The sequence below is a fragment of the Salvelinus sp. IW2-2015 genome, linkage group LG4q.2 (genome assembly GCF_002910315.2).
Source record: "Salvelinus sp. IW2-2015 linkage group LG4q.2, ASM291031v2, whole genome shotgun sequence".
In the NCBI taxonomy this organism is placed as follows: domain Eukaryota; kingdom Metazoa; phylum Chordata; class Actinopteri; order Salmoniformes; family Salmonidae; genus Salvelinus; species Salvelinus sp. IW2-2015.
Window position 1 is genome coordinate 8,545,043 of NC_036843.1, and position 15,820 is coordinate 8,560,862.

General features: G+C 40.6%; 1 protein-coding gene across 1 annotated transcript; it reads right to left on the reverse strand.

Moving 5' to 3' along the window:
- Nucleotides 1–3,538: 3,538 nt before the first annotated feature.
- LOC111963240 (adhesion G protein-coupled receptor G3) lies at nt 3,539–14,381 on the reverse strand. The gene is made up of 17 exons (XM_023986546.2): nt 14,292–14,381; nt 13,475–13,572; nt 12,778–12,864; nt 12,119–12,199; nt 11,829–11,999; nt 8,997–9,071; nt 8,692–8,848; nt 7,135–7,291; nt 6,851–6,982; nt 6,590–6,700; nt 6,451–6,490; nt 6,224–6,324; nt 5,978–6,099; nt 5,582–5,847; nt 5,076–5,166; nt 4,680–4,963; nt 3,539–4,445 (listed from the first exon to the last, which is right to left on the reverse strand). Exons 1-17 carry the CDS (start codon nt 14,309–14,311, stop codon nt 4,321–4,323), a joined length of 2,118 nt encoding a protein of 705 aa, XP_023842314.1. The 5' UTR covers nt 14,312–14,381; the 3' UTR covers nt 3,539–4,320.
- Nucleotides 14,382–15,820: the final 1,439 nt, after the last annotated feature.

The window sequence follows — 15,820 nt, forward strand, 5'->3', positions numbered from 1 at the left end:
GTGAGTTAGTTGGGTGCGGGACTCAGATTTGAACTTTATCACATATAGTCAGGCAGTTGCGGATGGGTTATTAGCAATTGTTGCAGCATCCACAAACAGACTCATATCCACAAATCGCTGTGTGTTAATCCTAATTCACCCTTCATTTGCTCGTTCATGTGCGCCTCCGCCATTTCTGCAAGTTTCCCAAAGCTGAGGGAGTGAAAATGATCGAGGATATAGGGGCTATTTAGACCCTCAAATAGCAACTTCGACCGAGCCACCAAGGCAGCATGCTTCAGAGTGCTATCCCGCAATATGCAATATGTTTGTAGTTTGCACAATTTCATTTAAAAAGGTGAGAGGCGTGCCTAGGGCTTGTAAGTAAGCTTTTCATGGTATGCTTGTATTCGGCACATGTGACAAATAAAATCATGTGCATTTGTTTATGTCTGATTTTGAAACTTGACACGTAACAGATAAAAGGAAGTTTATATCTTGTAAAAGGACGGGGGAATTTGTTCATTTGAAGTTCATGCTCGTTTTAATATTTAAAAGTGTAACATGAATTGCATGATCAGGAGTGTGTCCAGAGGTTGATGGGTTTATGGATCCCATTGCCACTCTTTCATTTCGTCAACAACACGTGACAACGGAGGGCCCTCAGAGCGAGTTGGTAGGGGTGAGGGGGTGGTTTGGGATTCACTGTCTATCTCCTTCTTGCTCCCTCGCTCTTTGTGTGTCTCTGTTTACACTTACTTATAAGATCTGATCCCAATCAATTGTCCACAATCAGAATGTGGACAAGATCAGGACAAAGGACTCATGTTTATCATGTCCCTCTCTGTCTGTCTCCCTCTCTATCGATCTGTCTCCCTCTCTGTCTGACTCCCTCTCTGTCTGACTCCCTCTCTGTCTGTTTCTCTGTCTGTCTGTTTCTCTTTTGCTAATATCAGTAAAGAGATGGGAAGGAAAGTCCTCTCTCTTAATTATCTGTCTGAGAGTTCTGGAGATGGATGCCAGTGCTGAAATACACATTGGGCCTTATCCAAACCTCAGCTGTACATTTGGGCTTCCACGACTTAATAGATTGAGAGCAATTAAAGTGTTTCCTCAATTTTCCTCCGCTAAAGGAAACAAAATAAAGTGKAATTATGGCTAAAATGCACATTCTTCGTTGCTTCTTCATATTTAAAAAAAACATTCAGTCAGCCATGTAAGTAATGGAGATTGTGTCCCAAAGTTTTAACATGATTAATTTATCGTTTCTGCACCTCACAAGCCATATGTTCAGGCACTAKAATGTCTTTTTGATTGTTCTGAAATGTCGCCTCAGCAGAGATTTACACACAATAGGAAAAAATGGAAATCAGCCATTATTGGTCCAAGTCAATATACTAGAGAGTTAATCATTAATTGCCCATTTTTAAGACAGACATTTCGATGAACAGAGATAGAGAGAAAATAGAGAAAATAAATACAAGTAAATCATTATGTTGAGTTTTTTTCTGAGTTCCTCGACATTTTGGAGGAAAATTTGATTTTGTATTTGAAGCCACCATGACTAATGTGCAGCACAATGAAGGGAGCTGCTTCAGAAACCTAGAGAGGAAACCTAGGAAGAAACATAGAGAGGAACCAGGCTATGAGGGGTGGCCAGTCCTCTTCTGGCTGTGCCGGGTGGAGATTATAACAGAACATGGCCAAGATGTTCAAATGTTCATAAATGACCAGCACGGTCAAATAATAATCAGGAGTAAATGTCAGTTGGCTTTTCATAGCCGATCATTAAGAGTATCTCTACCGCTCCTGCGGTCTCTAGAGAGTTGAAAACAGCAGGTCTGGGACAGGTAGCACGTCCTGTGGAATCAGTTATAGATACATAAACAAGGTTGTCTCTCTGGATGTCGTTCTACAAACTCCTGCTTGTTCTCTTCCACTCAGAGTTCTGCGTTAGTTAAGTAGGACTATGAACCGATCCACTGGGACTTAAAAATCATCACTACAAGTGGAATTGCAGAACAGGAATATCCGCAGACTGCTCTCTCCCAACAACTTCCTGAGCTGATTCAGTGCATGCCAGTGATGCCACATCAAATGTCAGTTTGATTCACAATAACAGTTTCACATCTGTACGATAGAACACATTCTTTGTCCCGACCCACACATTCCAGCAACAATGCAATGCAAATGTCAGTTTAGCAGAACCTGGCCACACACAGAACACTGTGCCAACTAATTGTATCAGCAGGCAGACGCCGTTGAAACAATCCTGTATGGTTTCAGCATTGACAAGCCACCCCTTACGAGGCCGGATCTTGTGGTTTCAAGGCAAGAAAAATGTAACAGATGCTTTCAAGGTTGGGGGAGGCAAATAGTGTATATCCCAGGCCAAAACTCTTCTGAAAGTAAGAAATATTGGAGAAGAGAAGCTGGATTGCAATAGAGTAGTCAACCTATACACTACGGCAATTCTTCCTTTTTGCTTTGTACCACTAAACCAAGTTTGTCTGTCTATACTTAATACAAAATCAAAGTTACTGCACACTCTGATCTTACAGGAATGCAGACAAACTGAGGAGAAATTTGACTTGCCTTCAGGCTGTTAATCACTATAGGTAACCATGAGATCATTCCTGGTTAGACTGCTAAGACCCCCACTCAGTGGATACTACTCTCTCTAGGCACTGGGTAATTTTCTCCAGGCACGCAAAAGCGCTAGCGCAGCCCCCAGCGGTACTTTCTCTCTGCAGTTACAGAAAGGCCTTTTCCTCCTCTGTGAAACAGCATGTTCCTCCTTTTGGTGGGTGGTGACCACTTGTCAACCACATCACTTATAGAAGGGTCATGTTTTTCTTGATGTCCGTACTGTTGTTTATTAAAACAAGTGATTGAACCATGCCTTGGTTTTGGATGTCTCTCCTTTAGCTTAGTCAGAGTGAATCACTGCCTTTCCTCAATGTTTTACACAGACAGAGAAGACACACACACACATTCACCACTGCTGTTACTATTTATTATTACTATTTGTTTAGGTTTCTATACCAAGTGACTTTACTTTACTCGCTTTACAACTTGTATAAAACAGTCTAGATCGATACAGAGAGAGAGCGAGAGAGACAGAGAGAGACGTAACTGATCAGCGCTCACATTATAGTAAGATATAAAGTTGAACAAGACTGACCCCTTGTGTCAAACTGATTTACTGATTTGCTATACAGTAATTAAGATTTCATTACCTTGAAGGGACATTTTTCAAAACGTCAACTTCATATTTATCAACATACTGTATGTGAAAATGGCGCAAAATGTGCATCATGTGATTTTAACCAATTATGAGTAGGCACTGCCTACTAATTGTCTACTAATTGGTTGATGAGGTTTATCGGAAACACTTATCTTTTTAGTAGAAAACATAGAATGTGCTATTTTCACGTATGTTGATGTTGGGCTGGTGCTGGAGAGGATACATTTAAAGTTGAAAAATGTATTTAATTTACCTTTAATCTAAATGATTTTGTTAACCTTCTATACAGTAGCAACAACATTGATATTGATATAATTTTCAATATGTATATTTTATTTAAAAGATTATACACTACCGGTCAAAAGTTTTGGAACACCTACTCATTCAAGGCACACTTAACTAGCATGGCTACTACAGCATTCTGCAGCGATAGGCCATCCCATCTGGTTTGCGCTTAGTGGGACTATCATTTGTTTTTCAACAGGACAATAACCCAACACACCTCCAGGCTGTGTAAGGGTTATTTTACCAAGAAGGAGAGTGATGGAGTGCTGCATCAGATGACCTGGCCTCCACAATCCCCCGACCTCAACCAAATTGAGATGGTTTGGGATGAGTCGGACCGCAGAGTGAAGGAAAAGCAGCCAACAAGTGCTCAGCATATGTGGGAACTCCTTCAAGACTGTTKGAAAAGCATTCCAGGTGAAGCTGGCTGTGAGAATGCCAAGAGTGTGCAAAGCTGTCCTCAAGACAAAGAGTGGCTACTTTGACGAATCTCAAATATAAAATATATTTTGATTTGTTTAACACTTTTTTGGTTACTACATGATTCCATATGTGTTATTTCATAGTTTTGATGTCTTCACTATTATTCTACAATGTAGAAAATAGTACAAATAAAGAAAAACCCTTGATTGAGTGGGTGTTCTAAAACTTTTGACCGGTAGTGTAWATAAATTACAGAAATTTCACAAAGATAAGCATACTTTTTTATTTATTAAATAGGGTATTAAACATCTTAAAAACATTTTGTGCTTAGTGTATTGCAATTATAAACCTAGTGTAGTAAGATACACCATCGGCCCCAATCTTAGCTACTTCTTGTGAACGGGAGTGACGTCATAAATGTTTGAAAAAGTAGAGCTGGTCTGGTTGGTGAATACAGAGTCATCACCAACAATTTTGTTGGTGTTGTAGTAGTAGAGGAACAGGAAGAAGCCTAGAGGAAGATGGAAGCTCAGTCACTATCAGTCCTGGAATAGCTTTAGACATAAACTATGATACACATCTATGGTCAGGAGTTCCCCATGGCCACATGACCTGACCTGGAAAATCTCTAGATCTGGAAGTTTAACCTGGTCAGGTCACATGGTTAGGCAAAAGGTCCTGGCCCTATGATAATGTACATGGACATCCACACACTAAACACAGGTCATTTTTGAGTGATGCCTACCCTGGAAGGAGTTGAGGATGCTGAAGATGTAGTAGGATGGGATAACCATGGGTCCGTAGCTGAAGAAGGCAAAGCCCCAGGTGAGGCCCAGCAGGAATAGGAGCCCCAGGATGGTCAGGGTGTTCTTGGACGCTGGGTCGTTTTGGCCCTTGCCTACATTGGTCTTCCTCAGGAACAAGATCTGTCTCACTACAATGATGAAGATGGTCAAAGTCCAGACAAACACCCAGGCGTAGTAGCCGATGTTGACTCCATAATGGATGTTGATGTCAATGATCCAGCACCTGAAATGTACAAGGGAAATGTATTTAACTAGTCAAGTCAGGTAAATGGTTTGTGATTGTCATCTCATTAGGGCAAAGAACAGACAATTCCAAAAGTCACATTTCCACTTACATTTTCACTGATTTTCCATCATCTGTTTTTATGGACATTAATGTATATTTTTGCAGTCCCAGAAGGACGATGACCACTAGAGCTGGAAGGACTGGAGAAAATGAGAAACACACTGGGTTGATGCCATATGCCTGTTGCAACTGGTATGATTTTGTGCAATCAGAGGAGATAATACCATAGGCACATTTTATTTTAATTTGAATAGTTTCTCACAGTAGGAAAATAACCCTGCAGCAACAGGAAATGTGAAATATGTGGATTATAATTAATGGACAGTACTGTAGGGGTTGATACATTTTTCGTTAGGGAAAATCAAGTCTGTCATTTTTAAGTGGAAATGACAAACTTTAAAAGCTTTTTTAAACCTTGAATACACTGCAAGTTTGCATTTCCTGCTTTGCAGGACAGTTCTCTGTGACAACAGTGATTAAATTAAGATTGTTGTGTCAATCAGTAATGTACATTGAGCAGCATTCTAATACACCCTAATATGACTCTGTTCTCACCCCATCCCACAACGTAAACTTTCAGCATATAGTGTTTGATGTTAGCGTTGAGTTTCTTCAGCTGCAGGAACAAGTGGACCGCCTCAATGAGGAACCAGGTGAAAGTGGACAACATGGAGTAGTGCATGACTGCTGCTATGATGACACATGCAACATAGCTCCCCATAGCTGCAATGGTCTCGTTGGTCAGAAAGGTCAGGTTCAGGAACAACATAGCCAAGAAGAGGTTGACAAGGATCTTGGTTGCTTGGCTAGATTTGGTTTTGCTGTGAAATCAGAAGTGAAAAAAGTTTGTTGTTTCAGCGTCAGTATTCCTCGTCATGGCCAGCCTGCTATAGAGGTCTACTGGTCATCATACTCACACTGTACGGTGTTGTGTTGAATAATGAAAAATACCTTATCACAAACTGCATGAAGAGAGCCGTTCCCAAGAAGAACATAGACAGTCCACAGCCGATGTAGCTAATGTAGGTTAGAGATGCCACATCTGAGGCACTGATGTTCTTTGGTGGAGGGGACTGTGTATGATCACAATAGGAAGAGCAAGTGAGCAAGTGAGCAAGTGGATAAGCTTATGGATGTGATTAAAAGTGACACAGAAACATGACTTCAAAACAGGAGATGATGGAGAGGATGTCTCACCATTAGTATAGCAAAAAAGGATAAATGAGTGCATTGGCACGTTATGCTGTTGTTGCTCTCCAAGGTTTGACAACCATCTGTGGTCCAATTGGGTAGTTTTCCTAAAAGAGAAAAAGATCCCACAATCCTCTCTGTTGGAAGTTGTTGAATATTTGGCTTTTAAATTATTAAAGTTCTATAAATTAAAAGAAAAGGGTTTGAAAACGTACAGAAAGAAAGAGAAATACCTTTGCCATTCCAGGAATTACAAAAKACATTGAATCCCACCTGTGTAAAACATATCATTTATGCATCTCCATATTTATTTTGTGCATAGCCTTACTAATCAAAATATGTTCCTGCAACATGATACAACTTCTCTCTTACCTTATCAACATTTCTGTACTCAATATCAATGGTGTCTGTGAGATTAGCTATGTGGACTCCAATTTCGATTCCGACTACCTCACCATTTAGAACAATGCTCTTCTTTTCATCCTAGAAAGAGCGAGGAGATGACATGTTGGAAGGATGAAGTGTAACGTAACCTGTGACATGTAACCTGTAACCTCTTATGCTTAACAATACAGTATATCAAATTACTGCTTTTAAAAAGTAACTTTTAGTCCAAGTCATTTTTAGGTTTACCTGGGACATGCTGGGAAAGACAAGAACCCCGACAAAAGTTCCACTCTTATTGAGTGCCATGTCATAAGCTTCTTTGGACACACGCACAGATCGATTGAAATATTTCTTCATAGCATTCTTGTCTTCAACAATCTACAAAGGAGAATAATTATCATTTCAATCTTCATCAATCTGTGTACAGTTCTCTGTATTTAGTTTAAGAATAAAACAGTTACTTTCATAATAAGTTAACGGACTATTAGTAATCATTGTTYTACCTCTAGTGATCACGTTAATGTACTTACACTCATATCCTTGTCAGGGGAAAAACCAAAGTTGATATCCTTGGGGTCTTCTTTATGAAGTCTACTAAGGAATCCTTTAACCTTTCCCATTGAAATGGCTGCAGTGCTGGCGTTTCCCATCAGCTTAGTCAACGAGGAGAGATTTTTCATAGCCTCACTGTCATAGTGAGAGAACGTTGAAATATAGATGAGATCTGAGTTTGCCATGCTCTAGACTTTGCTGCGATGAACATAAAACCCTAAACATAAAATCCCTTAAAACCAATGTGATTATTATCACCACCATTACACCAGCTCCACTAGAAGATGTTTGTTGCCACATAAACTATTAGTATTACTGTATTAATACACTACATGACCAAATGTATATGGACACCTGGTCGTCAAACATCTCATTCCAAAATCATGGGCATTAATATGGAGTTGGTCCCCCTTTTGCTGCTATAACAGCATCCACTCGTCTGGGAAGGCTTTCCAATAGTTGTTGGAACATTGCTGCGGGGACYTGCTTCCATTCCGTCACAAAAGCATTAGTGAGGTCGGGCATTGATGTTGGGCAATTAGGCCTGGCTCGCAGTYGGCGTTCCAATTCATCCCAAAGGTGTTTTATGGGGTTAAGATCACGGCTCTGGGCAGGCCCRTCAAGTTTTTCCACACCGATCTCGACAAACCATTTCTGTGTGGACCTTGCCTTGTGCACAGGGGAATTGTCATGTTGAAACAGGAAGGGGCCTTCCCCAAACTGTTGCCACAAAGTTGGAAGCACAGAAYCGTCTTGAATGTCATTGTGTGTTGTAGCGTTAAGATTTCCCTTCACTGGAACTAAGGGGCCTAGACCGAACCATGAAATACAGCCCCAGACCATTATTMCTCYTCYACCAAACTCTACTGTTCTCCTGGCATCAAACCCAGATTCGTCCGTCTAACTGCCAGATGGTGACGAGTGATTCATCACTCCAGAAAACGTGTTTCTACTGCTCCCGAGTCCATTGGCGGCAACCTTTACACCACTCCAGCCAAGGCTTGGCATTGAGCTTGGTGATCTTAGGCTTGTGTGCGGCTGCTCAGCCATGGAAACCCATTTCATGAAATTCCCGGCGAACAGTTCTTGTGCTTCCAGAGGCAGTTTGGAACTCAGTAGTAAGAGTTGCAACTGAGGACAGATGAATTTTGTGCGCTATGCGCTTCAGCACTCTACAGTCTGTGAGCTTGTGTGGCATACCACTTTGYGGCTGAGCCGTTGTTGCTTCTGGACGTTTCCACTTCACAATAACAGCACTTATAGGCAGCTCTAGAAGGGCAGAAATTTGACAAACTGACTTTTTGGAAAGCTGGTATCCTATGACAGTGCCACGTTGAAAGTAACTGAGCTCTTCAGTAAGGCYATTCTACTGCCAATGTTTGTCTRTGAAGATCGCATGGCTGTGTGCTTGATTTTATACACCTGTCAGCAGCAAGTGTGGCTGAAATAGCCAAATCCACTAATTTCAAAGGTTGTCCACATACTTTTGTATATATTTTGTATACTGTATGTGCTTCTTAAATCTAAAAACTTACGATGCCAAATCAGCACTTATGACCCCACTTGAGCTTTCCAGTTGGCCGCTGGGTAAACATATGTTTATATCCGGCTTCTTAACAGGGTTGTCACATGTTAGACAACTAATTGGTCCCGCCTCAGTGATCTTAAGAATGAATTTATCTTGGGTCTTATCTGCAAATCAATCAAAACAAAAACGATGCATCTTGCTCAGACCACATTTGAATGTCTAGTATGAACTTCTTCATTAGAACCACAGTACAGTAAATAATTATTCATTTTAACAKTATGACAGTATATAAATGTTTGGCATGTACTGTACTTCTGCAAGCATCTGCATCATAGGTTGAATTCTTTCCACAGAAGGTTTCTGGCTTCACCGGAGTAGTCTGATCACCTTTTAGATAATTRTAAAAGCACATGGTTAAATCATACTGATATCAAAATAGTAACTGTTACAAATAAAACTATGCAGTTAGATCTCTCCTGCTGTTTATGATATCAAATCAAATCAGATTTTATTGACACATGTGCCGAATACAACAGGTGTAGAACTTACAGTGAAATGCTTACTTACGAGCCCTTAACCACAAATAAGTGTTAAGTAAAAAAAAAATAGATAAGGATAAAAAAAAATATGTATGTAACAAATAATTAAATAATTAAAGAGCAGCAGTAAAATACCAATAGAGAGGCTATACTGTATATAGGGGGTACCGGTACAGAGTCAATGCTCGGGGGCACTGGTTAGTCGAGGTAATTGAGGTAATATGTACATGTAGGTAGAGTAGAGTTAAAGTAACTATGCATAGATTATCAACAGAGAATAGCAGCACCTTAAAATAATGTGGGGGGGMAATGCAAATAGTCTGGGTAGCCATTTGATTAGCTATTCAGGAGTCTTGTGGCTTGGGGGTAGAAGCTGTTAAGAAGTCTTTTGGACCTAGACTTGGCGCTCTGGTACCRCTTTCTGTGCGGTAGCAGAAAGATCAGTATATGACTAGGGTGGCTGGAGTCTTTATTTTTAGGGCCTTCCTCTGACACTGCCTGGTATAGAGGTCCTGAATGGCAGGAAGCTTGGCCCCAATGATGCACTGGGCCGTACGCACTACCCTCTGTAGTGCCTTGCGGTTGGAGGCCGAGCAGTTGCGATACCAGGCAGTGATGCAACCAGTCAGGATACTCTCGATGGTGCAGCTGTAGAACTTTTTGAGGATCTGAGGACCCATGCCAAATCTTTTCAGTCTCCTGAGAGGGAATAGGCTTTGTCGTGCCCTCTTCACGACTGTCTTGGTGTGTTTGGACCATGATAGTTTGTTGGTGATGTGGACATCAAGGAACTTGAAGCTCTCAACCTGCTCCACTACAGCACCGTCGATGAGAATGGGGGTGCGTGCTCGGTCCTCCTTTTCCTATAGTCCACAATCATCTCCTTTGTCTTGATCATGTTGAGGGAGAGGTTGTTGTCCTGGCACCACACAGCCAGGTCTCTGACGTCCTCCCTATAGGCTGTCTCATTGTTGTCGGTGATCAGGCCTACCACYGTTGTGTCATTTGCAAACTTAATGATGGTGTTGAAGTYGTGCCTGGCCATGCAGTCATGAGTGAACAGGGAGTCCAGGAGGGGAATGAGCACGCACCCCAGAGGGGCCCCCGTGTTGAGGACCAGCGTGGCGGATGTGTTTTTACCTACCCTCACCACCTGGGGGCGGCAAGTCAAGAAGTCCAGGATCCAGTTGCAGAGGGAGGTGTTTAGTCCCAGGGTCCTTAGCTTAGTGATGAGCTTTGAGGGCACTATGGTGTTGAACGCTGAGCTGTAGTCAATGAACAGCATTCTCACATAGATGTTCCTTTTGTCCAGGTGGGAAAGGGCAGTGTGGAGTGCATTAGAGATTGCATCATCTGTGGACCTGCTGGGGCGGTATGCAAATTGGAGTGGGTCTAGGGTTTCTGGGATAATGGTGTTGATGTGAGCCATGACCAGCCTTTCAAAGCACTTTGTGGCTTCAGATGTGAGTGATATGGGTCGGTAGTCATTTAGGCAGGTTACCTTAGTGTTCTTGGGCACAGGGACTATGGTGGTCTGCTTGAAACATGTTGGTATTACAGACTCGTGAGGGACAGKTTGAAAATGTCAGTGAAGACACTTGCATGTTGGTTAGCACAAGCTCGGAGTACACGTCCTGGTAATCCGTCTGGCCCTGCGGCCTTGTGAATGTTGACCTGTTTAAAAGGTCTTACTCACATCGGCTACGGAGAGAGTGATCACACAGTCGTCCAAAACAGCTGATGCTCTCATGTATGTTTCAGTGTTACTTGCCTCGAAGCGAGCATAGAAGTTATTTAGCTCGTCTGGTAGGCTCGTGTTACTGGGCAGCTCACGGCTGTGCTTCCCTTTGTAGTCTGTAATAGTTTGCAAGCCCTGCCACATATCCTGACGAGCATCAGAGCCAGTGTAGTACGATATGTATGATATGATATGGGCTCCTAAGAATGGCAGTACATGCATGTGTCTGAAAATGTACTAGCATAATTATTTTACATCCGTTTATACAGGCAGGCTTTACAGTTGGGTGCGGCAGGTAGCCTAGTGGTTAGAGCGTTGGACTAGTGACCGAAAGGTTGCAAGATCAAAATCCCTGAGCTGACAAGGTAAAAATCTATCGTTCTGCCCCTGAACAAGGCAGTTAACCCACTGTTCCTAGGCTGTCATTGTAAATAAGAATTTGTTCTTCACTGACTTGCCTAATTAAATAAAAAACAGTCAGATGTATAGAACACAGAATATATACTCTATACGCTGTAATGTTTTGCCTAATTGCTAATGTTATGGATTTCGTGTAAGTGTTTGTAGATGTATTATTTTGATGGGAATTAAATGGAAATGTACAACCCGTTGAAAGGTCAGGACTAATAGTTTAACAGTAGTTGTAGGCTKCCTGGAGGATTGCAATACAGAACTTGTATGTTTGATCTAGCATATACCAGCAGAGGGCACTATTTAACAGTTATTGAATGCAAAACATGAAACTGCCTTCCAAAAGTCAAGTACGCTGTAGCCTACACCTCGACGGCTGCAGTAGCTTGGCTATGTTATCCAAACATGTCTGATAAAAGTATATGTTATGAAGAAAAACTATTATGTCTACTTTACCTGCAGTATTTTGATAGAACTGTGATGGAATACATGTTATGTTCTTTCTCAGTGGAAACCACAAGTTGAGCTCTTGGTTGTTGACAGCAACTTTACTCAGAGTTATGAAGTATGAATTGTTATCTTTCCTCACTTCAAATGTACAGTTGGTGAATCCTGGATGACATTTTTCTAAAGATACATACAGCATTACAACAAAGTATTCATAAAATGAATTTGAATGTTTTGAATAACCATAACTGGACTCTGTAATATAGATCTACAAAAGGTTTTACATAAAGTGAGACTACCTGATGTTGTTGTGTTCTCTCCAGTGGATATGATGCAGAGCCTCTGGAATTCCTTCTGTAAGGTACAATTCCCCATCCAATCTGGAAATAAGGCAATGTACACTGAGTATACAAACATTAAGGACACCTGCTCTTTCCATGACATAGACTGACCAGGTGAAAGCTATGATCCCTTATTGATGTCACTAGTTACATTTTTAAGCCTTGAGACAATTGAGACATGATTGTGTATGTGTGCCATTCAGAAGGTGAATGGGCAAAACAAAATATTGAAGTGACTTTGAATGGGTTATGATAGTAGGTGCCAGGTGCACCAGTTTGTGTCAAGAACTGCAACACTGCTGGGTTTTTCATGCTCAACATTGTGTATCAAGAAAGGCCCACCACCTAAAGGACATCCAGTCAACTTGACACAACTGTGGGAAGCATTCGAGTCAATATGGGCCAGCATCCCTGTGGAACGCTTTCGACACCTTGTAGAGTTCATGCCCAAACAAACTGAGGCTGTTCTGAGGGCAAAAGGGGGTGCAACTCAACATTAGGAAGGTGTTCCTAATGTTTGGTATACTCAGTGTATATCTTAAGCTGTGGCACAGACATGAGCTTATATTTTGACAATGTTTCACCTCTCTGTTAACTAGTTAGTTATCATACTGTACCTGAAAAGTCATTCTGAGATAGATTATCTTTCCCATTCCTAATGACTCCTGAATATGTGTCATCGTTCACTATCAGTACTGTACAACCTGGAAATACAATGCAGGTTAATGCACACATTTAAGAACAAGATCTATTGAAATTTGTTGTAAAAAATATATATATATACACTACTGTTCAAAAGTTTTAGAACACCTGCTCATCAAAGGGTTTTTCTTTATTTGACTATTTTCTACATTGTAGAATAATAGTGAAGACATCAAAACTATGAAGCTGGTTGAGAGAATGCCAAGAGTTTGCAAAGCTGTCATCAAGGCAAAAGGTGGGTATTTGAAGAATCTCAAATCTCAAATATATTTTGATTTGTTTAACACTTTTTTGGTTACTACGTGACTCCATATGTGTTATTTAATAGTTTTGATGTCTTCACTATTATTCTACAATGTAGAAAATAGTCAAATAAAGAAAAACCCTTGAATGAGTAGGTGTTCAAAAACTTTTGACCCATACCATGTACATATGAATCCCTTTTTAAAATGCACCAGTAATACATTAGAGTTAAGCCCCTTGAAATTAAATATTCACTTTTTAAGAAAAAATATAATTTGCAATGCATTTCTGACTGACGAACATGAAAAATATAGCATTCAATCAAAGGATTTTGGTGTTGTTTACGTTACAAGGGAAAACTTAACTTACGACGTTCACTTGCATTGAACTGGCAGCCAATGCCACAGAGCAGAATGGCTGTGGTCAAACAAAATCCCCAAAGTTTCCCTTCCATTGATAGCCTTAATCTGTCAAGCCAAGAAAACATGTATCATTACAGGCTCATTACAACAGTCTAATATACATCTGAAGAGCTTAATTCCAAAATGCTATATTTCAATTTTCAGAAATGTTGGTAAATTAGCCTTTATTTATTGAAGAAATCTAATCTAATTTGGTTAAAATATATCACTTGATGGTTTCATTTCAGAGACAAATAATCATGTTTTTTTGCTAAATGCTATATATCCACTTCACACTCTAAAATATAACAAATAACTACATTTTTACTACAGCTCCATTTAAAGAAATGTACAAATGATACATTGGTGGCATCAATATTGAAAAAAATGTAGTAATATTGGACATTTTAGTCATTTAGCAAATGCTTTTCTCAACCGTAGCGACTTACTGTAAGTGCATTAATTTTAGGGGGGGGGGGGGGGGGGGGGCACGCAACTCAATATTAGGAAGGCGTTCTTAATGTTTTGTAGAGTTTTGCAAAATAAACACATTTTCATACACATCGAAGATCGATGAATATAAAATCTGAGAACAGTAATATTTTACACACATGAAGGTACCCATAAGCCAACATTTCTGGATATAGTGGATATAGCGTTTTGGAAATAAACCCTTCAACTATCAAACTATCGTCTTTTATATTGTTTTCTAGAAGAAAAAGTATAATTGTTATTATCAGGAAAATGGTGAAACAGAAATTATAAGACCAATCAAGGATTCTTACCCGTCTGATGAGAGAGTCATGGCTGAATGTTTTGTTAGCGCTCTTAACTCCTGTTACAGTTAACTATGAGCACTAGGTGATATACTGTTGACATTACGTCTCTGTAGATTTACCTTGCAAATGAGACACATTCATGTCCTCTGAGAATCCATTATGTTCCTGTGACATGTGCTGTGGGCACTTACACAGACCGTACATCATTTTGAAATGTTGTTTGACAGGCCTACTCAATGGTGTAAAGTACTTTAAAGTACTACTTAAGTCGCTTTTGGGGGTATCTTTACTTTACCATGTATATTTTTGACAACTTTTACTTTTACTTCACCACATTCATTAAAAAAATGTAAAATATGCATTACATTTTGAATGTAACCCAGTAAAATAGTACTTGAGCAAAAGTCTAAAAGTATTTGGTTTTAAATATACTTAAAATTATTTGAAATGATTTATACTTTTACACTTTTATATACTTTATACTTAAGTATATTTTTGCAATTACATTTACTTTTGATACTTACAGTATATCACAAAAGTGAGTACACCCCTCACATTTATGTAAATATTTGAGTATATCTTTTCATGTGACAACACTGAAGAAATGACACTTTGCTACAATGTAAAGTAGTGAGTGTACAGTTTGTATAACAGTGTAAATTTGCAGTCCCCTCAAAATAACTCAACACACAGCCATTAATGTCTAAACCGCTGGCAACAAAAGTGAGAACACCCCTACGTGAAAATGTCCAAATTGGGCCCAATTAGCCATTTTCCCTCCCCGGTGTCATGTGACTCGTTAGTGTTACAAGGTCTCAGGTGTGAATGGGGAGCAGGTGTGTTAAATTTGGTGTCATCGCTCTCACACTCCCTCATACTGACTGGTCACTGGAAGTTCAACATGGCACCTCATGGCAAAGAACTCTCTGAGGATCTGAAAAAAGGAATTGTTGCTCTACAAAAAAAGATGKCCTGGGCTATAARATTGCCAAGACCCTGAAACTGAGCTGCAGCACGGTGGCCAAGAACATACAGCGGTTTAACTGGACAGGTTCCACTCAGAACATGCCTCGCCATGGTCGACCAAAGAAGTTGAGTGCACGTGCTCAGCGTCATATCCAGAGGTTGTCTTTGGGAAATAGACGTATGAGTGCTGCCAGCATTGCTGCAGAGGTTGAAGGGGTGGGGGGTCAGCCTGTCAGTGCTCAGACCATACGCCGTACACTGCATCAAATTGGTCTGCATGGCTGTCGTCCCAGAAGGAAGCCTCTTCGAAAGATGATGCACAAGAAAGCCCGCAAACAGTTTGCTGAAGACAAGCAGACTAAGGACATGGATTACTGGAACCATGTCCTGTGGTCTGATGAGACCAAGATAAACTTATTTGGTTCAGATGGTGTCAAGCGTGTGTGGCGGCAACCAGGTGAGGAGTACAAAGACAAGTGTGTCTTGCCTACAGTCAAGCATGGTGGTGGGAGTGTCATGGTCTGGGGCTGCATGAGTGCTGCCGGCACTGGGGAGCTACAGTTCATTGA